This window comes from Saccostrea cucullata, unplaced genomic scaffold, assembly GCF_032062105.1.
Source record: "Saccostrea cucullata isolate Sc308-1 unplaced genomic scaffold, CSIRO_AGI_Scuc_v1 ctg729, whole genome shotgun sequence".
NCBI classification, from domain to species: Eukaryota; Metazoa; Mollusca; class Bivalvia; order Ostreida; family Ostreidae; genus Saccostrea; species Saccostrea cuccullata.
Genome location: NW_026933670.1, coordinates 144843 through 170519, shown reverse-complemented (window position 1 = coordinate 170519; position 25677 = coordinate 144843). Strand labels below are relative to the sequence as shown.

Here is a 25677-nt window from a genome sequence, read left to right as displayed (position 1 = left end):
CAGACGTGAATTTATATTTATCAACAAAATCTATTGTTAACGCTTTATTACAGACAGATAAACTTAGATTATCATTCGTAAACTATAGTTAACAACCGTTAAATATAGTTTTACAGATGAAAACTATAGTTAACGAATCGTTCACGGTTTGTAAACTATAGTTTACAGTCGATAAACCTAGTTTATCAATTGTGAAACTAGATTTAGCTCATTTTTGTGAATCTGGCGTGCCATAGATGCAGTTGAAAATTAGCCACTGAGATATGAAAGTAGGTACTTGCAAGTACGTAGCAATATAGTTTCAAAAGTAGGGAAGGGGGACTTAACCTCCCCCCCCAAATCTTACAAGCCCCCCAAATAGCCTTGACCATTGACCAGATAGTTTGGGGGAGGGGGTAACTTTCTTGAATTATCAAGAAAAACACAAAAAAACTGACCAGAAAGTGCCACGTTGTGTGGACCTGACTTGGTTTTAGAATTCAGCTGGACTACTTTTTTGTCAATAATTCTGTGATTCAATAAATCTCATTCAACGCCAGATAACGCGAGAATCACTTTATATCTCGATCTGAAATATATGTACCTGTTTTATATCTATATACAAGTAATTTACTAAGGATTAACGGTGATATCAATTTATAACAATCCGAATGCTTCAATTTTTCTAACGTCATAACTTTCCTTAATTATATTAATGAACTCCTTTCATTTAAAAATCGCGGATTTTTGCATATTGTGTAACCTCGTTCTCTGTGATTTGTTTTTGGAGCCATTTCCTTGTACATTTATTATCTAGAAGATAAGAAATCGTGCATTTACACATTACGTACTTAGAAGAATGAAGCTAACCACCGCACTACTTGTTCTTGGTACTGTCATTTGTACGAAAGGTATTCTTTTTTTCATATTGAATGAATGAGACGTAAAACAACATACAATTAATCAATCAATCAATCAATCAATCATATTGAATAAACTTTAATAAAAAACAAAAAAACTTCAAGAACGATTAACAAAATATGATGTAAAATTTATAAAACGTGACTTTATTAAAAACCAGATCGGGAATATCAAATTTATGTATTTTTTTATATTTACCAAATGTAGTACTTGTATGTTACCGACCCCTGTGGTTTCGATATAATGACCTTGTTAGAAAATACAATCTATCATTTTATAGTTATAATTGCCAACCAACGTTTTTTCTTTTTCATGTTAGTTTTTGTACATTTTTTTAAACAATAAATTGTGTGGGTATTTTCAAATTTTGGGGATTTTCAACTTTCCCCCAATCATGACAAGGAACATTCGGCGGGCGTGAACGATCGACAGGGGATGCTTTCTTCTCCATGGCACCTGATCCCACCTCTGATTGTTTTAGAGCTCCGTGTTTGCTCCTCCATGGCACCTGATCCCACCTCTGATTGTTTTAGAGTTCCGTGTTTGCTCCTCCATGGCACCTGATCCCATCTCTGATTGTTTTAGAGTTCCGTGTTTACTCCTCTCCAGATTTGTATTGTTAAATTGACCTTTGAGCATGGTTATTGTTTGTTATCTTCATAGTTCACCAAGAATTGAAATTCAGATTATAGTTTTTTTATGAATGTCAATCAAAAGAGGTTTTTTTATGGTGTCCCGATAGGGCCATTGCAAAAGTGTATTAGCGCGTTAGAAACAACACGCAAGCGCGTTGTTAGAAACAACACGCAAGCGCATTAATGACAATGCGCTAGCGCGTTAATGTCAACGCGCTAGCGCGTTAATGACAACGCGCAAGCGCGTTAATGACAACGAGTTGTGTGTTAACGCGAAGTCGTGTTGTGAATAACGCGCTAGTGCGTTGTCATAAACGCGCTTGTGTGTTGTTAGAATACAATAATAGCGTATTCTAATTAATACAGTAATACAAAATACAACAATACAACAATGCAAGAATACATCAATACAAGCTTAAGAATGCAACAATACAAGAATGCAACAATATAAGAATACAACAATGCAAGAATGCAACAATACAAGAATACAACAATACAACAATAGGGCATTGTCATTAACGCACTAGCGCATTGTCATTGATGCGCTTGCGTGTTGTTTGCATACAACACGCAAGCGCATTAATGTCAACGTACTAGCACATTAATGACAAAACGCTAGCGCGTTGTTCACAACACGACTTTACACTAACACACAACTCTTTGTCATTAACGTGCTAGCGCGTTGACATTAACGCGCTAGGGCGTTGTCATTAATGCTCTTGCGTGTTGTTTCTAACGGACTTATACAGTTTTGCAATGGCCCTATCGGGACACCATAGTTTTTGGGAATCTGACACTGAATTCTGTAATTCCGTTTGCCCGATCATAACACAAAATGGCTGATTTGACAAGTCGACAGGGGATGCTTACTCTTCCATGGCATCCGATCCCACTCCCGATAACGAGAGCTGTGCTCACGATTTGCAAGTCTGCAATGGATTTCTGAACTTTATTAATGTACTGTTTTGTAAATCTCCACATTTCATTGTATGATACGTGACCAAGGAAGCAACATATTTATCTTCTGAGTTTCATATTATGCATATTTGCCTAATAATTTCCATTTAGACAATAATTTTCGGATCGAATATACATATTTTTCCTAATACTTTCAATTTGGAATATCCTAAATTGATTTTTCAGGATGCGAAGTTGGTTGGATACAATTCCAAAATAAATGCTATATGTTCAGCCATACAGCAGCGACCTGGGCAGAATCGGAGGTAGATCATTTCACTGTTCAGACGGAAAGCTTTATTTTTCCTTTATTGAAAGCAAGGGGTACCTACAAAAGCCCACTGAACTCATTTTCGTAGGTTAAGGAAATAAAATTTTGGCGTTATGACGCGAAACTTTCTAGAATAAACGCGTAACTTCGCGAATAAACGCAAAACTTTCGCGAACAAACGCGGAATTTTCGCATTATGACACGAAACTTTGGCTGTTTAACAGAGACATTTGCATATAGGTTTCAATTTTCATTTGATTTTTTATGATCTAATTTAATCGTTACAATCTCCCTTTTCTAAATATTTTTCCGTTACATTTTGTGCTTCTCAATGCTGTTCAAACAATTCGAAGTCCATGCGAGTTTTCCAAAGGTGAAGTTTTGAATTATGGGGAAAAGATCACCCTTTGTCGGTGTCATTTTTTTTAACACTCTCTGTAGAATTTAAAATTAAGATCTCAGAAAATTCATTGAAATTGACAAAATGAAGTAAAGTTCAATTGTGTCCAATTACGTGACGTAATGTATAAATTGGATGACAAATGTTCATTTGTCTCCAAAAGACTAACTGTAGAAAAACAACATCGTATTTTTAGTTTGCATCACTTGGTCATACCATTGATTCCGAAACATTGACAATGAATTCAATGTGTACAAACTCTAAAAAAATCAGTCTTTAGAATTTCTTGAATTCAACAAGTGAAAACAAGAAAATCTTTAAAGGATTATTCATTTTCTAATTAAGTAGGGATTTTAAATAAAATGCAAAAATCTGAAGACTAATCAATCCTATTCTCGCGTCATTTCTCCTTTATATCTTCTAAGAAAAAGTCATACATAAATTCATAACACTTCCCGTCTGTCTTTATGTTTCATATCTGTCATTCAAGATCAAAGGTCTCTAAGTAACATTACTATATATTAGGGATGGCAATCGATCGCATAATTGCTAATCGGTTAACCGCAAAACGTTCCGACCGATTAACCGGTATCAATTTAAGATATATTTACATTTGCTGATGTCTTTCCTTATATAACAATGCTAATAAAATTGAAATTCAATTTTCAATGACATGCAGTTGGTACGTCACATGATCAGACTTCCTTGCCTATGGAAAGCAAACTGCACGAGGACATGGAAAGTTTAAACTGTGATGTCACATGACGCCGTAGATACGTTACTTTGCATGCATTTCAAAATCTAAATAATGCCTATATTTCTTTGTAACACGACTAAAAACGTCAAATATAAATATTAGAAATAAAATATCATTTTCAGAGTTTCATTGAGTATGACATGAAATCGGTACGTGATCAAATCTACTACAACGCCCTTCTGGCGTTATAAATAGAATTTGATCACGTGACCGACTTCTTGTCATATCCCAATGAAACTCTAAAAAAGATATCTTATTTCTTAAATACATTTTGAAATTTTCTTTTCATATACACAAAAAGACGTCAGAAGAACTACATTCTGTTTATTATTTTGATCGGAGAAATTTATGTACATGAGAGTATATTTCATTTTAATTTCAACAGACAAGAAAAAATTTAAGAAAACCATGAATCTTGATTGAGAAATCAGACAGGGATAATTTTCCAACGCAGAAGTTAAGTCTGCATTGTCACCATAATCAAAACATGTCTAAACTTTTACTTTATTTACGATTTACAATGTTCTTCCTCATAATATAATTATACGTACATTAATAGATAACGGCAAAATTTAGACATACTATAATTAAAAGTGCTTAAGGGTTATGTTTTTAATATCATTAAAGATTCACAGGACTACCGGTATTTTGGTAAAGGCATGATGTTTAAAAAACATTAATTAAAACTTTACGAATTGACCAATTACCCGTGCAATCTCAATCTGGATAGCTATAATTACCTTCAAATATTCTTAATTGCAAGATGTGTAAAAACACTAAATAAACATCTTTGCAGCTGTTTCCCTTCTAAAAAGAAAGAAGGGATTTTTAGGAATTTGCATTCAAATTTACTTATATTTTATTTTTTCCGCCTAACCGATTACGGATTTTCTAACCGATTACCATCGTTCCGACCGATTAATCGATTAACCGGTTACGAATTGCCATCCGTACTATATACATATTACTGCATATATAATGCAAAAGTTTTACGTTTATTCGCGAAAGTTTCGCGTTATAACGCAAAAATTTTATTCTTTTTAACCTACGATAATGATCTCAATGGGCTTTCGTATGTATCTTAAAGACCACTCCAATGAAATCTTATTTTTTTTAATGTAATACCCTTTTCATGATATCTTGATATATAACATGGATACATCATGCTATATTTGTTCTCTTTTAAAATATCTCTGAATTTTAGAAAAAAAAAACCCCATAGAAGGTCGAATTTTTTCCGAAAAATTCGATCTATGTTTTTTTTTCCTCAAAAAGTTCGAGTATTTAATACACTAAATATGATGCTACATAGTCAAACATGTGTACCTAATATATTAGTTGAGGCCAATATTAAGTTATTATATCAATAATAAAGGAAAATCACTTAAACTATTTTCATAAAATGAAAAGCCCACAAAATGCTTTGAATTATACAGAAAGGAATCGAACCAATCTATTTTTCAACATCATACGTACACTGTCTAGAAACGTATCAGTTAATGTATTTTTAGAGCATATGCATTGCATTTCATTCAAAACTTGCTGAGCCAATGACAAATGCCGAATCAAAATTTCCGATCAGCCATAGTCAAAACCAGGGTAAGTTTATTCAATTATATACGATATTTATTTGTTATCCATGAAAGAAGATTTTGTGGATTTTCTTGGAAAAAATTTTCTTTTTTGTGGAATGAAATGCACAGCTTCGATACAAAACATATGGTCACATTTTCTACTCTAGAAGAATGAATTAAAATTTTGTTTCATATTGACTATTGACACAACATTGAAGAATACTGAATACCTTACGTTTAACTTTGGTTGATATTAACACATGTTAAAAATTTTAAAAATGGGTCCTTACTAAACATTTTGACAATTTTTACCGCATATTTCTTGTATATAATTAAGCAGCTGGCCAATATTGGATTGGGATATCTGACATTATTGAGGAAGACAGATGGATTTATTCTTCTAGTCTACAACCAATCCAAGTCAACAGTTTTGACGCTAGTCAACCTAACAATCATGTGGTATCAAATTGCGTCGCCCTATGGCGTCCATTTCATGGACGTTGGGCAGATGAACCTTGTGATAGGCATTATAATTTCATCTGTGAACGGCAAGAGTAAGCTTTTTTCGGTATTTCTATGGAAAAAAATATTCAAGCTTTTTTTTTACAAAAATACCTATACACTGAAATGTCATCGAATTTTTTTGAATACTCTTCAATGCTATCAAGGTTCGAATTTTTTTTTTCCAGATTGTCAATTGAATATAAATACAAATCTTTGCGATAGGGTGATTACTCTAGAGTTTTACCTAGGTATATAATTATATATAATAGAAAAAAGATTTAGTTACTTACATTGATAGGCTAGAATCCTTAGTAAGATTAAAGTTCGAGTTTAGATCATTGTTTCAATGGATGGGGTGAGTTTCACAAGAGAAAAGTGTTTTAAGAGAAATCGCGGGAGAACATCAGAGCCACAATTATATGTAAGCATCTGCAGATAGTACAGTTTAAAGTTTATTCAGATCATGTCCCAGAGCTAGGATGGGGCCTTAATAAAGAAGCAAAGTTTAACATTACAATTGTACAAACAATCCTATTTTTTTTTAATTAATAGGCCGATGATGGTCAATTTGATGTCCAAATGTTTTCAATTAGTGCAGATTAAAGTCTTTGCCTCGGGAGGGGGGGGGTAAGGCGAGACCCTTTTTGGGGATCTAATTTCATCTAAGAAAATACTGATAACATCAAAAAGACAAAAGCAATCAAAATCTTTTTCAATGCTTTTTTATACTGACATGCTAACATCGTTTTGTACTAAAGATTAAATTTTTTATCGAATCAATGTATTTGGAGAGAGGACAGTGTCCGATTTTGGGATCGAACCTTACAAAGGAACATATATATATATATATATATATATATATATATATATATATATATATATATATATATATATATATATATATATATATATATATATATATAGTCAAATAAATATGCAAGATTGTGCAGATTGAAGTTTGTTTAAATCACCGTGGATGGGTTGGGGGGTTTAAAGGTACTAAATTAAAAAGTGGATATTCAAAACTCTCCAAATCTTTTCAAACAGATACATAGCGGTTTCAGAAAATACTCTACCAAGCCTCCTTTCTTTATTCCTCACTAAAATATTTACAGCAACGAAGGAGATTTCAGTATTGTATATATATATTATTATAACAGTAACTTGATCCGAAGGGTCGTATCACGTCGAGTTGACAGGCGCGGATCATCAGATCTAAGGAGACGCGAAGCGTCGAGTTTGATCTGATGATCCGCGCCTGTCAACGAGACGTGATACGGCTCTTCGAATCAAGTAACTGTTATTATGATAAATTTATTATATACCCCCTTATAACTAGCAAAATATTGCAAAATAAAACTTTAGAGATCAATTGTATAATACTTATCCATAAAACAAAGCATAATGACAAGGGACTTTTTGACACGCAAGAAAAATAACGTCATGTTTCTGCGTACTACGTCATCAGTTTCAGAGAGTGGTGATATGGATTCAGAAAACCACAGTGTGGTGATCCGGAAAATCGGATCACGACGTCACGTGATAGCGTAAAATCAACAGTAAAATAGAGTGATACACATTAGGTATATAATAAATTAGTATATCTGAGAAGTGGTGTAAATCAGATGTGGATACTTAAAAACTCCAAGGAACTTTTAGAAAATTTGAAATTAAAATTTTACCGAAACCAATAACATCAATATGTTTTGACTTTTCCACACTTCACTTCGTTAACCATTCCCAATGATAAATTGAACTCCGGGCTTTTTTACATGAAACAGTTGCTTTTTCAATAAACACGAAGCTCGTAAATTGGTCATTTGCAAAACAATTTTCTTAAAAACATTCTGATTGGACACATACGTACTCTGAGGTCGACATTACAAGATGCATGTGCTTCTGATTGACAATATCTATGTAGTTTTTTTTTTTTACGATCCGTTGGAATTCCCAAATGTACATGTACCAATTGCGCCCGGTTATTAGCAGACCTGTTTTGGTGTTAATATTAAGCAGATTTTAATCATAAACTTCTGCACGAAAAGAAGAAAATACAAAGTTAATTTGATAAATATGTAAGACTATGCTCTGCATCAACAGTCTCGCTTGAAGTCATTATTTCTCAAGTTTTATGCTCGACACAATGAAATTTTCAGCATTTTTTTTTACACCATATTCAGTCAAATGCTGAATGACGTTTTTCACACTTACTGTTAGACCATTGTTTATGTACAATGTATCGTATAGTGTTTCAATTTTATCTTATGCATATCAAAAGTGTCATTATCTTCTGATATCTTTTCAGATCGGATGGAGAAGTTATTGGATAAATTGTGAATACATGTACCTATCTTTTATACCACGGTATTCCACGTAATTTATTTTATTGAGTAAATATCAAATATTTGACAACTTTGAAAACATTCTAAACTTCGTAAATAGATATTGAAGGAGTTCAGCCTATTCAGGAAATATGATTGGTATTACATTTTAAAAGTTTTGAGTTTAACATTTTAAAAGAAATACAAGGGCGATGCATTTGGAAATTAGTTTGAAGGTATGGAAATTTTCTTTTATAGAAAATGACAATAAAGAAAAATCATGCTTTTGATTGATACGTTTGCATGGGCTTTTATGCTTTATTTTTTTTTAAATATTTTTAATCTGTCATGAAACTTGATTAAATCAGGAAAATGAACAAATTCAATTCATAATAGCAAAATATGGCATTTTGAAAAGGTTTATAAAAATCAATGAAACGTGATTTATTTTAAAGCAGACTTCAAAGAGTGGGACGGGGTCAGATTTTTATGTGAATTGGAAGTAATCATGGTACCCTTACTCCAAACAAATATCATGTACAAATTATGTTTCTATTTTCGGTCAAAGTAGTATTCCATGAGGATACACATATCAGTGCATGCAAAAATTGAAGTAAAATTTAGATATTAATTTTTTTAGTCAATTTAGCGGGAACTGTGTGGCACATCATCCTTTACATTGTTACATCCGTAGGCCGAGAGTTCTTGGAGCGGAAGTGGGTGTCCTAATAAAAGTTTTCATAATCAAGAAAACGATAATGTCAGCTGCAAAAACTTTCATTTAAACACTCAAATTTCACTCTGATATTTTTTGAACAGAAATTCTAATCCATTTTTAGAATTTAAATGTTAAAGAAACAGGACTGTCTTATCAAGTTGAACACATCTGGTATTTTCATCTCAGAGTAATGTATAACTTGTACTGAAAGTCAAAATGCATAAAGGTTACATTTCGCTTTGCACTTCCTTTTCATAGAAGGACAAATATCTAAGTAGACTTGTCTGGATACACGAAAACATAAAAATGATTTTCAAGTTCAACAGAGAGAGAAAAAAAACAAATAGTTGCATTAAATATTTTATTGGTCATGTTCTTTGAAATTTATCCATCATAAAAAAGAGAAAAGAATATGTATGGTTTTGTAAGAAAATGAAAAACTTGGCTGACATCCAAAATCGGATTTTCACATAAACATGCTTATAAATTATTTATTTATACATTATTTATTAATACATTTCATTCGTTGAATCTCTTCGATCATTCAAAATTTTATGTTCTCTTACTTAGCATAATTTTGATTATGATTTTTAAAATGACAAAAGCAGTATTAAAAATATTTAAAAATGAAAAATATTTTTCTCAAGATGATATACCTTATTTTGGGATAAATGCGTTACGTAGACATGGTAGTTTTAAAAAGGATTTCATGCTTGTCTGAAGAAAAAAATCTCCAAATACGTATGTCCGTTTGGCGCATGGTAAGTCATACAGAAACGTATAGAAATTATATTAATAATTAATTAGACAAATGTCAGAAATGATAACTTCTACGAATAAACAAATAAAGCATAATGTTTGTTTGACTAAAAAAATCAGCAATCACCGATTTCTTAGTATAAGATTTGAAGTTTCAATCCTACAAAAATTATTTTTAAAATTTTCCTATTGTCTTCTAGAATCCATGTGTATATATCCATCTGCTGGACCTGGACCTGCAAAATGTACAATTTCATGTAAAAATTCAAGACATATTTGGTAATCTGTACTATTTTAAAGTTCTTTACTTTTTCATTTAATTTTACAGACTGCGAAAAAAATACTATTAAGAAAATTTTCCACACTCGACTTTTTTTTCATTTCCGATAATTTGGTTTTAACGTAATAGATCGTATTTATAGATAAGATGCACATTCTTCTGGTTAATGAGATTAATTAACCTAAATTTTCCCTGCTATTCAGTCAGAAGTCAAGTTATGACTTTTTCTCCCAATCCTCATAAACTGGATTTGGATGTTGGGATTTATTTGCACTTGTCAGGGATTCTAAAGATGATCTCCTCCACTTTATCATAACAATCAGGACAAATAAAAGCAGCATCAATACAACCAATCCACCCAGAGCTCCACCGACCGCTGTTGTAGTGTCAAAGGGAGATAATAATTCTCTTGACTCTTTAGCAAAGCCTGAAATATGAACAGTTTTCTTATTTTGTAGGAAGACCACAATGACATATTTGATTTTAATTTTACAATACTTACATTGAGATATTGAAAATGCTCCGATAGTGGATGTTCTTTCATCTGGACATTTTTTACAATCTGTTGACCTATCCTGGTAGAACCCTTCAGGACACTGAATGCAGGAACTCTCGGCGTAAAACCAGCCTGGTCTGCACTTAGCTTTAATTGTTTGTAACAATAAAAAACAAAATTTCAACAGAATTCCTTTCCTCGAGTTGTACAAAGATTTAAAAGAAACTATTCAGAAAGATATTAAATAATCTGAACAGACTGAAGGCAATACATTTGTATTGAGAAACCTGCCTGTTTGGAAAAGATCGACTATTTTTTGTCCGTTATTATCCATCTGTTGCACCAAAAGTTGTTTGTTTGTATCAAACCTAAAATGAGTTTTGATGAAAACTATATGGTCCTATTAGATTGCAGAAATAAACATAAAAATATTTGCTAAAATAAAGCCCTCAGGATGTATGAAAAATCAGCGAATAATCAAATTAAAACGTTAATATATTTTTTTTAAATTGTGATATACAGCCCTCTGTATTCATGAGTTAATAGAAGTGCCGAGTAAGATATTATTACTACAATTTTCCTTCCATAATCATCCATATTTGCAATATCTTGGACGAGAGTTGCCCTTCTATCCTCTGGAAAGGCCTATCGCAAAATAAGATATCGCCTTCGGGACAGAGTCCAGACTGATTAATACAGTCTCTTAATTCTGCTGCATTTATCATGAGGCGTGGACAGTTAAACTTGAATGTGTAATTTCTTCTTAGATAAGTTGGTTCCGGCTTTAAATCAAAGCAAGAAAAATTTTTTTTTTAAGATTATATGATAAAGTTCGCTCTTGACTTTAAAAGTTAAACTTGTATTACTCACTGATACATGATATGGCTATAAAATCCTTAGGAAATTCCGGGTTCCAGACTCCATTTCCACAAGTATGTGAATCATTATTTTTCAATAGAAACCCCTCATCACAAGAATGTATTGAACGCTGTAAAGCTCCCTTGTTTTGGCATCCCAAAAATCCATGAAATGGAACAGGTGGAGCTGTACAAGCTTTGTCTTAAAAATAAATCGAATGTCAATTTTTCCTTCATAGCTTCGAAACTAAAGTTAATAGGGTTAAGATTATTATTTTTTACTGATAATATCATTACATTGTATTTATTTTCTTATTTCTGAATGAAGCTCAAAGCTTTCTAATTTGAAACTAGAGGTACTGTGAGCAATGAGCTCACTAAATGGTACCCCCGCCTCCCATATGAATAGAATGGGACTATCCATATTTGGTTGTGGGTAACCCAAAACACCATACCTGATGCAATTGAAAATTAGCCACTGAGATATTTAAGTAGGTCACGTACTTGCAAGTACGTAGCAATATAGTTTCAAAAGTAGAGAATGGGGGCTTAACACCCCCCCCCCCACCCCAATCTTACAAGCCCCCCAAAAAGCCTTGACTATTGACCAGATAGTTTGGGGGAGGGGGCACTTTCTTGAATTATCAAGAAAAACACCAAAACTTACCAGAAAAAGCCACGTTCCGTGGACCTGACTTGGTTTTAGAATTCAGCTGGACTACTTTTTTGTCAATAATTCGTTGATTCAATAAACCCCATTCAACGGCAGATGACGCGAGAAACACTTTATATCTAGATCTGAAATACATGCACCTGTTTTATATCTATGTACAAGTAATTTACTGGGGATAAACGGTGATATCAAACTACATATATCGATTTATAACAATCAGAATGCTTCAATTTTTCTAACGTCATAACTTCCCTAAATTATATTAGAGAACTCCTTTAATTTGAAAATCGAGGGCTTTTGCATATTGTGTAACCTTAATTTGTTCTCTGTGTTTTTTAGGAGCCATTTCCTTGTACGTCTATTATCTAGAAGATAAGAAATCGTGCATTTACACATTACGTACTTAGAAGAATGAAGCTAACCACCGCACTCCTTGTTCTTAGTACTGTCATTTGTACGAAAGGTATTCTTTTTCCATATTGAATGAAAACTTCAAGGATGATTAACTACATATATGATGTAGAATTTATAAAACGTGACTTTATTAAAAACCAGACTGGGAATTTCAATTTAATGTATTTTGAATATTTACCAAATGTAGTACTTGTATGTTACCGACCCCTGTGGTTTCGATATAATGACCTTGTTAGAAAATACAATCTGTCATTTAGTTATAATTGTCAACTAACGTTTTTCATGTTAGTTGTTATACATTTCTTTTAAAAGCAATGAATTGTCTAGAGGGATTTTCCCACTTTCCCCAATCATTACAAGGGGCATTCAACAGATGTGAACGATCGACAGGGAATGCTTTCTTCTCCATGGCACCTGATCCCACCTCTGATTGTTTTAGAGTTCCGTGTTTGCTCCTCTATGGCACCTGATCCCATCTCTGATTGTTTTAGAGTTCCGTGTTTACTCCTCTATGGCACCTGATCCCACCTCTGATTGTTTTAGAGTTCCGTGTTTGCTCCTCCATGGCACCTGATCCCATCTCTGATTGTTTTAGAGTTCCGTGTTTACTCCTCTCCTGATTTGTATTGTTAAATGGACCTTTGAGCATGGTTCCATATATATTATTATAACAGTAACTTGATCCGAAGGGTCGTATCACGTCGAGTTGACAGGCGCGGATCATCAGATCTAACGAGACGCGAAGCGTCTAGTTTGATCTGATGATCCGCGCCTGTCAACGAGACGTGATACGGCTCTTCGGATCAAGTTACTGTTATAATGATAAATTTATTATATACCCCCTCATAACTAGCTAAATATAGCAAAATAAAACTTTAGAGATCAATTGTATAATATTTATTCATAAAACAAAGCATAATAACAAGGGACTTTTTAACGCGCAGAAAAATAACGTCATGTTTCTGCGTACTACGTCATCAGTTTCAGAGAGTGTTGATATGGATTCAGAAAACCACAGTGTGGTGATCCGGAAAATCGGATCAAACTCTGTAAAATTAACAGTAACAAAAACAAGGAAATTGATGGGTATATAATAATGTTTGTTATCTACATAGTTCACCAAGAATTGGAATTCAGATTATAGTTTTTTTATGAATGTCAATCAAAAAAGTTTTTTGGTAATTTATGTACACCATTACTGACACTGAATTCCGTGTGCCCGATCATGACAAGGAGAACATGACTGATTTGACAGGGCGACAGGGGATGCTTACTCCTCCATGACATCTGATCCCACTCCTGCTCATTATTTGTATTACTTAAAATCTGCAATGGACTTCTGAACTTGATTAATGTACTGTTTTGTAAATTTGCACATTTCATTGTGACCATTGAAGATACATATCTATCTTCTGATTTTTATATTATACATATTTTCCTTATTATTTCCATTTGGGCAATAATTTTCGGATCAAATATACATATTTTGTGTAAATTTTCAATTTGGACATTTATCGTAAATTGATTTTTCAGGATGCGAAGTTGGTTGGTTAAGATTCCAAAATAAATGCTACATGTTTAGTCACACAAAAGCGACCTGGGCAGAATCGGAGGTAGACTATTACACTGTTCTTACAGAGAACCTTATTTTTCTTATATTCAAAGCAAGGGATTAAAACTATTCAAAAAATTGCATTTTTTATGTGTCTTTTCATGATATATTATACTGCATGGATATATTTTATAGAATATTTGTTTTTAAAAATCTCTTTGAAAGTTAAAAAAAATTCAATTTAAAATCTAAATTTAAAAAAAAAAAAATTTGTTTATATATTATGTCGTTTAAATCATTTTATAATAATTTGGCAAATAATGAACGTATCAAGCTAAAGTTTTTAACAATTCTTTACTTTTTGTTGCTTTGTTCCTTATAAATTTTGAAAGCACAGACTATATAGACCTATTTTTATAGAAACAGTCCAGAACTTTTGATAACCTCTCGTATCTTACACATACTCAATCCCCCATTCTTTAATACAATGTCATTTGTTCACGAAAATCGCTGACATAGCAGTGACATAGAATCGAATTTGAAAGGGGGGAATTAAACTTACCTGAAAAGAATTTGACAAGCGAAAAAAGAGGAGACAATTGTTTGATTTGGTAGGGGGATAAGTTCCAACTTCAACATCTTTCAGTACTTTTTTTTTACATTAACTTACTACATAAATTACATTAACAAAACGTGTGGGGGTTTCAATGAACAAAAAGGTTATGCCTAGAAAATAATGGGGATTTGATATCTAGATGAACCATGGTAAGAGAAATAAAATGTAAAAAAATTTCTTAAGATTACAATTAGATCCAACATTTCCGGCAAGGTCGGATAAACATCTCTAATGTAGAACTAATTATTAAAATTTTATGCAACATAGAGTCGCTTAATTCCTGTTCATTAAATTCTGGATAGATAAGGTTGGAAAACTTTTCTGTGATAAATTTAATGTAACTTCATAGAATGTTACTATGAAGTTAAAGTTTGTTTATATGTGTTACATGTGGGGGTGGGGGGTGGGGGTGGGTTTAGGTTTAGATCTGAGATAGGTATATAGATAAAGTTCTGTTGCAAAAGATCCACCCCTCCCCTTTTTGTGTCCAAAATACATAATACATAAGATTTAATAAATAAATTTTCTGATGTGGCCGTGGACCATTGAGCTCATTTTTGAAGGATAAAATCTTGCGTTATAACGCGAAACTTTTGCGAATATAAGCGTAAATTTCGCGTAAGGTTATAAACTTCGCGTCATCATTCGAAACATTCGCGATATAATTCAAAACCTTTGCGAATAAACGCGTAACTTTTCTTTATAACGCAAAAATTTTGCTGTTTAACCAAGACGTTTTTGTGATCAAGTTTATTCATTTCAGTGATAAGCAAAAGGCTATTTTGATCTTTGACTATCACAAGCCACAATTTTAAGTTTTCTTGCTATTGCGACCATCTTTACCGTCACATCGTTCTCAATGATGTTCAAACAATTCAAAGTTAATGCAAGTTTTTCAAAAGTTAAACTTTAAGATTATGAATTTCAGGAAAATTCAGAATCTTTCCGGTGTCTTTTTTTAATACCCTTTCTAGAGAATTTGAAATAATTTTATTTTATATTAAAAGATCAAGACCTCAGAAAATTGACAAAATGAGGTAAATTTGTCAATTGTGTCCAAACACATTTGTAAAAATTGGATAACAGAAAAAAATTTCCCCACACTCTACTAAAAACCAGCGTTTTGGGGGAACCCACCTAAACAAATAAATCTGAGTTTGATCAGAAAAATTTCGTGACTAATTCAGTATCCGGAATGTTTGTACCATTTCTTTAAGTTAAGAAATCAAATCTGCTTGACGACTACGGGCCATGCATGGCCCTTTTCCCACTTTGACAGCTCATCATGGACGCCATGTCAATAAACCGGAAGATATTCATGGATACAGTTTAGAACTAGAGGTACTGTGAGCAATGAGCTCACTAAATGATACCCCCCGCATCCCATATGAATATGATGGCAGAGTCCATGTTTTGCCGTGGGAAACCCAAAATATGTATCGGATCAGAAAGTAAAATAAGAGGTACACAATGGCAATATGTAATAGATATCCTGTGAAAGTTTCATCAAATTTCATTCAGTGGTATTAGAGGAGTTGCGGATAAGAGATGGGTACCCCAAAGCGTAACAGACAGATGAACGGACGCACGGACGCACGGACGTACAAACAGACGGACATACCAATTACTACATGTATATACTCTCCCGCTTTTCAAGCGGGGGGTATATTAAAAGAATAGTTATTGCATGTTACAGCCAGTTATTGTATTTTCAGAGCATATGCAACGCCTTTCATTCAAAACTTGCCGAGCCAATGACATCTGCAGAATCAACATTCCTAATCAACCATAGTCAAAACGAGGGTAAGTTTAATGAAACCATATTTACATCTACTGAATATTTTTTATTTCTTATGAAGACCATTGCCGTTAATCAGTGCATGAACAACAATAAACAATTTAGCCACGTGCGTAGATTTATTGAACAAGGGCTGTCCCATCAGATATGAATACAATAACATACTCATCTTAAATACAATATTTTATTTTACTTTGAATGATTTTTAATGGAGATGTAAATATAATGAATAAAATGCATTCTTTGTTTGTTAGTACGGGAATTAACGTCGCAGCTATTGCAGAAAAAAATGCATTTCTTCTGCAACAGCTGCGACATTAATTCCCGTACTAACAACCAAAGCACAGCTTTGATGCAAACATATAATGGATTGCCACGACTGTCGTATCATAGCAAAATCAAATTTATACTTCTATGATGTGTATTCATCATTTTGTGATGCGTTTTGTCATTCTATGATGTGCTTTTATCATTATGCGATGTATTTTTTTTTCATTTTGTAATGTGCTTTTGTCATTATGTAATGTGCAAAACATACTACATACTACATACGCGGATCCAGGAATTTAAAGAGGAGTTTCATCCGACTCAAGAAAAGAAATTCAGGAATTTTCGACATGTATAAATTGAGAAAAAAACAGAAACTCGTAAACAAACGAAAACTTAAACTGATATTTGCATTTTTAGTGGTAAGAGACATCGTAATGATGATTTTATTTGCAAAAATATTTTAGACAATTGTCTCAGAATAAAAAAAAAGTATTTAAGGGTTCTGAATCTACAATGTAGCAAAAGAGCTTATAGAATTAACAGCATGTTTGATTATAGATATTTATAGATGCTGAACATTTTGACACTTCTTATTGCATCTTTCGTGCATTTGATTGAGCAGCTGGCCAATATTGGATTGGAATATCTGACATTATCGAGGAAGACAGGTGGATTTACTCTTCTAATCTACAGCCAATCCAAGTCAACAGTTTTGACGCTAGTCAACCTAACGACCACGTGAGAGGAAATTGTGTCGCCCTTTGGCGACCATTTCATGGACGTTGGGCAGATGAACCTTGTGATAGGCATTACAATTTCATCTGTGAACTGCAAGAGTAAGTTTTTTTTCTCAGTATTTCTATGAAAAAAAAGCTTTTTTACTTTGAAAAATTGAATATTCTTCAATGCTATCGACGTTCGACTCCTTTTCCAGATGTAAATGGAATATAGATAAAATTCTATATAGTTTTACCTAGGTATATAATTATATATAAGAGAAAAAAAGATTCAGTTATATTGATATGCTAGAATTCTCAGTAAGATTAAAGTTGACGACGGATTTTTCCGTTATTTCCCGATCATGACAAGGAGCACACGGCGGGTGTGACCGGTTAGCAGGGGATGCTCACTCCTCCATGGCACCTAATCCCACCTTTGATGTTTCGGAGGTCTGCTCTGCTCCTATTTTGTATTGTTTTATAGACTTTGATATTGAATACTGTTCGTTATCTCCAAGTCCTTCTTTGAGTTCAGATCATTGCCTCAATGGATGGAGTGAGTCTCAACTATAGCTAAGGAAAAGTGTTTTAGGAAAATTCGCGGGAGAATACCAGAGCCATAATTATACGAGGGTTGTAACAGTTCGAAAAGTTCGTGGAAGATGTCAATATTCGTTATACTAGAGCTACTTTCAAGAAATTTAAAATAAGCACAATTTCATGTGTAAAAATATTTATTTTGTTGATGTGTGAAGTTTCATTTCTTTCGATTTCAGAGATATCAATTTATTACTTCATTTTAAAATCAACATGTCGTGTAACGTCATAAACAGAATCAAGCATTTCTTTAAAATACTATCTCTATAAATTTCACACAGTATGGTCCAATAATAACTTAATATTTAAACCCATTTTCTAGCACTTGATATTTATTTTTCTAACAATTGTCCTCGTTATATGATATCGTTTGTCAATGTTTTAATTTCTTTTACCACTTAACAGTGCTTTCCAAGATTTGCCTAGTACTGTTGATCACTTAATTTTCGTGACACCTTATTTTCGCAAGATAGTCATTGACTCTTTATTAGCGAGACAAAATTTTCACGAATTGTGGTCATTGCTCTATGTTATCTTTAGGAATTCTATAATACGCGAGAATGAAATTTTCGCGAGCATTCCGTCTCGCGTAATCACGCGAAATTAAAGTTCTCACGAATAAAAAGTGATTTACAATATGCCATTTCTCGTCAGGTACATAGGCGCTTGGTTTCAGGATGGTGTTTTTTGTGTATTATGTGTTTTTTCTAGGCGTGTCTGAATACCCTCATCAAAATAATAAAAATACACCAACCTGAATGCAAGCGCCTATGGTCCGGTACAGAGTCTCTGTCAATCAAATACCACCTGCACCATTTACAAACACATGCACGACTTACTTGTGACACATTTTTTTTATTCCTTTCACATTTTAGAGCTTTTTTTCAGGGTTTTCTCTTAGTATAACACAAAATTGCATCGATATCTGCTGCTCCGTTACGTTCAACAACGTCATTTTGTCGCTTTCAATGAGGACTATACCTATCTTCTCAAACTGGTTTCTTTTCAACGAAGCAGAATATTAATCCATAATTTTGAATGTAAATCAATGTAACAATTCTTAATTTAAAAGTGTAGGATTTATTTTCGTTTTTGTTCCAGTTTTCAGAGAATATGTCTACATACTGTTGTATCATGTTTATTTAGTGTGTTGTTTGTGAATTGCTTAATTTTGCAGTGCTTTAATTTTGGACAGGTATTTTAAAAATGAATCATGATAATTTAAGATTTTTTTAATGTAGTCCGATCCTCAGATTTATAAATTAGCAGTTAAGTAATAAAAAAAATATTCATAAAAGTATCTCTGAATTACGGAAGCCCATTAGTGCCAACCTGTATATATAAAGGAAAAGCAATATATAAAAGCAAACCTCGATAAATAAAGGAAATGCGATATATATAAACAAAAGCTGGATATATATAAAGGAAATGCGATATATATAAACACAACTGGGATATATATAAAGGAAATGTGATATATATAAACAAAAGCTGGATATATATAAAGGAAATGCGATATATATAAACACAACTGGGATATATATAAACAAAACATCGATATATATATAAAGAGAAATGCGATAAATATAAAGAGAAAATTTTCCACTGTGGGACCTGTAGAGCTCGGCTGTCCATCAAGATTATATACAGATTACCTCCTGGCAGGGGGGGGGGAATCAGTTATACAGTACTCATTTATAACTTTCCCAGAATCGGCAAAATGTTGCTATGTAATAGTGTTTATTTGTTGTACATGCATATATCAATGAACTGTAATTGTAACATTACTTAAAATAATGCACTTAATTGAGAAGAAGAGCATTTACAGTGGCGGATCCAGGAATTCGTAAGGGGAGGGGGCAGTAGAAGGCAGAGGGGGTGTGGTGGCTGTACGGAATTAAGGATAATGGGCCTATAATTTTTATATACAAATATTAGAAACGGGGAGGGGGGGGCACGCCGGTGCTAGATCCGCCTTTGATTTAATTACTAGTATATATATTAATGAAATAAGTACAATATTTATCGTATTTTCTGTGCATTTATTGGCTTTACAAGTATATGATTACTTCGTTTTTACAACCTAGAGATATCTTGTTTACTGTTTTACAGAAACTAAGCCGTACTACCTCTGGTTTCACGACCGAGAATTCACGAAAATAATGTTTAACAGGAAGTCTCTTTTTTGATGCAATTATCAAATTTATTTAAATTCATTTTAAAAATAATTAACTAGTTTGCCCATTGATTGTTAAAAAAGAATCAATATCGTTCGGAATGGGAGAGAGGGGAAGGATGAAGGTACCCACTTCGTTTGAATTTGAGGGAAGAAAGTGACAAGTAAAATTATACTGTAATAATTTTAGGATCTTTAATGGTGTGGAAAAAATATCAAATATTTGGGAATTAATAAAATGAAACGAATTAGAGCATATACACTCACATAATTAAACTGCGGATTTTTGTGCCACGTCGTAAATTAAATCGATTTGAAATTCTTCATGTATCATGTAAAAAACAGTAAAACGTTAAAAAACTTATTAAGCATGATAAAACACACTTGTATTTTTGCACCGAATTATAGTTCGATTGAAAAGACCCCCAACATTAATATATATTTTAAGCAGAAAAGTCTCTGAAGTCTTTGAAATGTAAATCAATTCAATTTAATTTATTCAATTTTGATTATGTATATAATCATTGTTTATTTTCCAAATACAATATCATTATTATGCATAAAACAGTGTCCCTTTTGTACCTCGTGTAAACCACGTGATAAAATTAACCAATAGGATTTCTCTATTAGCTGAAGTTAGCGTGCCTGCAGTGTTGATGTTTATATTTTTCCAGTTCAGTAATTATACTAATCCTTCTTTATTATTACTGTTTGGACTATGTGATAAATGTGACTAATTCAGGAACATTTGCTTTCGGATTTACTTTGACGCATTTTATGTTTGGATATTTCTATCTACAAATAATTAGACATGTGCTATATGAAACCTGTGTACCTATCGATGTGTGTTGACTTATTAATAAATTCATAGTTTTAAATACTGGATTGTCTGCATTTTAAGATAGCAACACGGTGATATTAAGTAAATTCGAATTTGTGAATAGTTCAGTATGCCGAGGGCTGCAAGGAGAAATGCGACAAGGCAAAGGCCTGTTCAGGTGGTTTCAACTTCTGCCGTAGAAAGCAGTGCTACACTTCTTGACATGGACAATCCCTTGAATTGGACTGTTGCCCAATTAAGGGAAAGACTGACACTATTAGGAATTCAAGTTCCGAAAGGATTCAATGCCTCAACTTTGCGACAGCTTTACAATGAAAACATAAACAAAGGTGATGTAACAGAACGGCGCGAAAACTCGCATGAAGGATCATTGGGCGGAAGTGACGCAACAAACAATGGCGTCCCCCTACAAACATTGGGCGAAAGTACAGTTACGAATACAAATAACGATGGTGTTCTACTACAGACTTTGCAAAGTATGGCTCAATCATGCGCAGCTTTGCAACAGACGGTTAATACGTTATTAGCGAAAGAGAACAAGAAAGACGCAGAGAAGGAGGACGATAACCCTCTTAAGAAATATGCTGCTCAAGTTCACACGGATTCAGCTTCAGATACGATAAATTCAGTTAATATTAGTGAGCACTCAAGCATAGGGGTCCCATCGAAAGATGTAGGCCATGTGGATCTGGTCTCCGCCGATATTCGAAAAAAAATACTACGAGGTGAAGATGTAAATATGTGCACGCTCCTGATACCAGCTTATGAGACTCCCAAAAAGGAACAGGAGAAAACTGATAAAAGACTAAATAGAAATTTAAACATGAGCGAGTTTGTCACTGCTTTCAGTAGATACAAACGGATAATGTGTGCCACATACCCTTGGAGACAAGAGGAACTGGACATGAACTTGGCACATATTATAGAGGTACACAATGTTTGGCCAACAAAATTTTTTGAGTATCACAAATTGTTTGCTGCCAAATGTGCCATTGCCCTAAAACAGAACAATGTTCTAATAAACTGGAGCAAAGGAGACGATGAAATATTGAAGCGTGTAGTAGCAGGTGCTGAAGTCAGCAAGTGTAATATTTGCTCCTCGACCACCCATACATCTAGTATGTGCGTTGAAAATTCAGATGACAACAAACATCAACGAAGTTACCAGAGCTATCAAAGAAAGGACAAGTATGATAGGAATATAGCCTTTCATGAAGGTAGGCAAATTTGCAACAACTACAATTCAAACAGATGTACCGTACCATACTGCAGAAGAGCACATGTATGTGCTCAATGCATGTCTACTTCTCACGGAAAACTAAAGTGTCCGAATTTAAACGCCGAGAAGACCACGACCACAAATTCGATGCTAGATGATAAAACAAAGAAACAAAAAACTCTACAGTGACTAGAAAAACAAGAAAGGGATGAATTTAAAGCCACTACACCAGTTAATATAGAAAGACTAGAGTTTGAATTATGTAATCACCCAGACAGAGAATTTGTTGATTATTTAATTGGTGGACTACGTGATGGATTTGATATTTTTATGGGTGATAGTACAAGCCTTGATAATTCATATGAGTGTAGGAATTTACAGTCAGCTAGGGAAAACCCAGATACAGTTGATGAACTTTTAAAAACAGAAGTTCAGAAAGGATTTGTGAAAGGACCGTTCCAAACACTCGATTTTTCAAAATACAGAGTAAGTCCATTAGGACTGGCTACGGGTAAATACTCCGGGAAAAAACGCCTTATTTTGGATTTATCTTCACCACATGATAATGAAGAAGTTGACAGTGTAAATAATTTGATTGACAAAGAAAAATGCTCCTTGAAATATGTTAGAATAGATGATGCAATAACAAGAATTAAAGAATTGGGAAAAGGTGCTATCATGTGCAAAACAGACATATGTGATGCATTTAAGCTGATACCAGTTGCTCCAAGATTTTGGCCTATGTTGTGTGTGAAATGGAAAAATCTGTTCTACTACTTCGTTAGATTACCATTTGGAAGTAGAAGTTCACCGAAAATATTTGATCATTTATCACAAGCCATTTGCTGGATTGCAAAAAACAATTATGGAATCGAAAATATTTTTCATTTGTTAGATGATTTTCTTACCATTGACAAACCTGACGTGATTGGAGAAAGGACCATGGCTTTGTTGTGCACTTTATTTAAAAGACTCAACATACCATTATCATTGAAGAAAACAGTGGGTCCTACAACGGAACTGGAATACTTAGGAATCATCCTTGATAGTGAAAAAATGGAAGCACGCTTACCCCAGGAAAAAATCACACGGATATGTAATTTCATAATGGATTTCCTGAAACAATCTTCAGTGACGAAGAGACAATTACTGCAGTTACTAGGACACTTTAACTTTGCAGCGAGAGTTGTGTTACCTGGGAGAGCTTTCACTTCTTATCTTAACCAATTGTCTACAAAGGTAGAGAAACTTCATTATTACGTTAGTTTACACAAGCTAGCAAGGAAGACCTACAGATGTGGTTACATTTTTTAAAGCATTGGAATGGTGTATCAGTGTTTTATGAATCCAAGCTGATAAGTAACACAGACATGGAATTGTATACCGATGCCTCATCTACAGTAGGATTCGGGGGATATTACAGAGGAAAATGGTTTGCAGAAAAGTGGCCAAAGGAACTTAATACTCATAAACAATCTCCGTCCATGGCTTTTCTCGAATTATATCCTATTGTCGTTGCAGCTATTATTTGGGGGAAGGACTGGAAAGGGAAAAGGATTCTTTTCCATTGTGATAATGCTGCAGTTGTAGATATTATCCGGAAACGTCGATCCTCAGATCTACAAATATCATCTTTGATGAGAACTCTATGCTTTTGTGCTGCTATTTATAACTTTGACATTTATAGCGAACATGTATCAGGAATTAAAAACATTATAGCTGACTCTTTGTCTCGCTTACAGCTGGAGAAGTTCAGGCAGGCGGCTCCTCAAGCAGAGAAGAATCCGATGGTCTGCCCACCGGTATCAGAAGTAATTTGGAACTCGGACAAGTGGTTCAAAAACTGATGAACAATTCCGTGACAGAAAGAACAAGATTAACTTACAAACAAGGTTTTGAGACATATAAACATTTTCTTACAATACATGGTGTTTTTTATGATGTTAAATGTCCACCTATATCTGAAGATATACTTGTACATTTTGTTGCATATTGCCAACATAACTTGTTGCTTAAATTTTCTACAATAAGATTATATTTGTGTGGAATCAGATACATGTTTTTAGAAATGGGAATTCCAAACCCTTTTCAGTCTAAATGTCACTCAATGGAACGATTGAAGTTAATTTTAAATGCAATTAGAAAAGTGCAAAGTAAAGATCAATTTAAAAAAAATAGGGTCAGATTGCCTATTACAGCTCACATACTGCAAAGAATTTGTACAGTTTTGAGGAATTGCATGTTTAAATATTATACCAATGTTTTGTTAGAAGCTATGTATGTAACAGCTTTTTTCGGATTTTTCCGTTGTGGTGAACTGACAATACAACAGAAATTTGATCCATGCTGTCATTTATGCTGTGAAGATGTTCAAATTCACGAAGATTGCGTTAAGATATTTTTGAAGACTTCTAAAACAGATCATTTTCACAAGGGTTCAAGTATTGTATTATACTCAAATGACACAAAGGTATGCCCAGTAAAATCTATGTGTAAATACATGCAGGTGAGAAAATTCTGCTTTGCTGGACCTAAAGAAGCTCTTTTCGTTACAGAAGATAATCTACCTGTAACAAGATCATACTTTATTGAACACTTGCAGTACATCTTAAAAGTTCTAGGTTTTGATTCAGAGAAATACAGTGGTCACTCATTTCGTATCGGTGCAGCAACATCTGCTGCATCAGCTAGGATAGAAGACCATCTTATTAAAACTTTAGGAAGATGGTCATCGGACTGTTATAATAGGTATATAAGAACACCAACCAATGTAGTTAGAGATGCACAAATTAGTATGGCTACTAGTTTTCATTCAGAGAAAATGTCCTAGGTAAGGTTGATGTGTACATATGATTGATGTTTAGAGAACTGATTTTAGCTTACATGAAAAGTTTATGTACAGAAACTCTCTACGTTCATACAGGATATTGATGAAGTTATTGATAAGTGAAATTATGCATATCTACATTTTGTTTGATCACATTAAACTGCTGATATTAGACCTTTCTAATGTTGTTCATTTTTTATAAGATACATACATGCACTCTATCAGATGAAAAACACTTATGTATGTTGTTTTAACGATGTTGAGATTCAATGTATTCATAGTTTAATTTAATATGTCTGGATCCATCTTTAATTGTCTCACGTCCACATTTTCACTCCTTTTCTAAATTACTTACATCCCATACTTGGGGACTATGCAGCTGTACCATCTGCATATTTTTGCCATTTACATAATGATATACACTTATATATCTCATTATTTTCTCCCAACTATGGGAAGTTAATCGCTCAGCATTGGGATCAGGTGCTTGTTACATAAGTTGGAGCACGCCGTCTATCTTAGGTGAGCATTTCTTACCAATTAAGA

General features: G+C 33.4%; 2 protein-coding genes across 3 annotated transcripts in view; both read left to right on the top strand.

Moving 5' to 3' along the window:
* The first annotated feature begins 741 nt into the window (after positions 1-741).
* Positions 742-6054, top strand: LOC134238871 (C-type lectin domain family 10 member A-like). 2 transcript variants are annotated; one of them, XM_062720981.1, is made up of 4 exons: positions 742-890; positions 2679-2758; positions 5432-5519; positions 5832-6054. In XM_062720981.1, the coding sequence occupies exons 1-4, from the start codon at positions 839-841 to the stop codon at positions 6050-6052; spliced, it is 441 nt and encodes a 146-aa protein (XP_062576965.1). In that variant the 5' UTR covers positions 742-838; the 3' UTR covers positions 6053-6054. The 2 variants fall into 2 exon arrangements, with proteins under 2 accessions (XP_062576965.1, XP_062576966.1); XM_062720982.1 differs by having other exon boundaries at positions 743-890; positions 5835-6054.
* A 6408-nt stretch (positions 6055-12462) lies between these two features.
* LOC134238868 (C-type lectin domain family 10 member A-like) overlaps positions 12463-25677 on the top strand; it is a 61671-nt gene continuing 48456 nt past the window's right edge. Inside the window, exons 1-4 of the mRNA XM_062720978.1 lie at positions 12463-12565; positions 14050-14129; positions 16400-16487; positions 17375-17588. Of these exons, the coding sequence (XP_062576962.1) occupies positions 12514-12565; positions 14050-14129; positions 16400-16487; positions 17375-17588 (434 nt within the window). The 5' untranslated portion in view covers positions 12463-12513. The remainder of the gene's footprint in view (positions 12566-14049; positions 14130-16399; positions 16488-17374; positions 17589-25677) is intronic.

What these genes read in the sequence shown, in the direction of transcription:
- LOC134238871 (XM_062720981.1), top strand. Translation starts at nt 839, where the DNA reads ATGAAGCTAACCACCGCACTACTTGTTCTTGGTACTGTCATTTGTACG. An exon ending in CGACCTGGGCAGAATCGGAG is followed by an intron (nt 2,759 to 5,431) that starts GTAGATCATTTC and finishes ATGTATTTTTAG; the next exon opens with AGCATATGCATTGCATTTCA. An exon ending in CAGCCATAGTCAAAACCAGG is followed by an intron (nt 5,520 to 5,831) that starts GTAAGTTTATTC and finishes TATATAATTAAG; the next exon opens with CAGCTGGCCAATATTGGATT.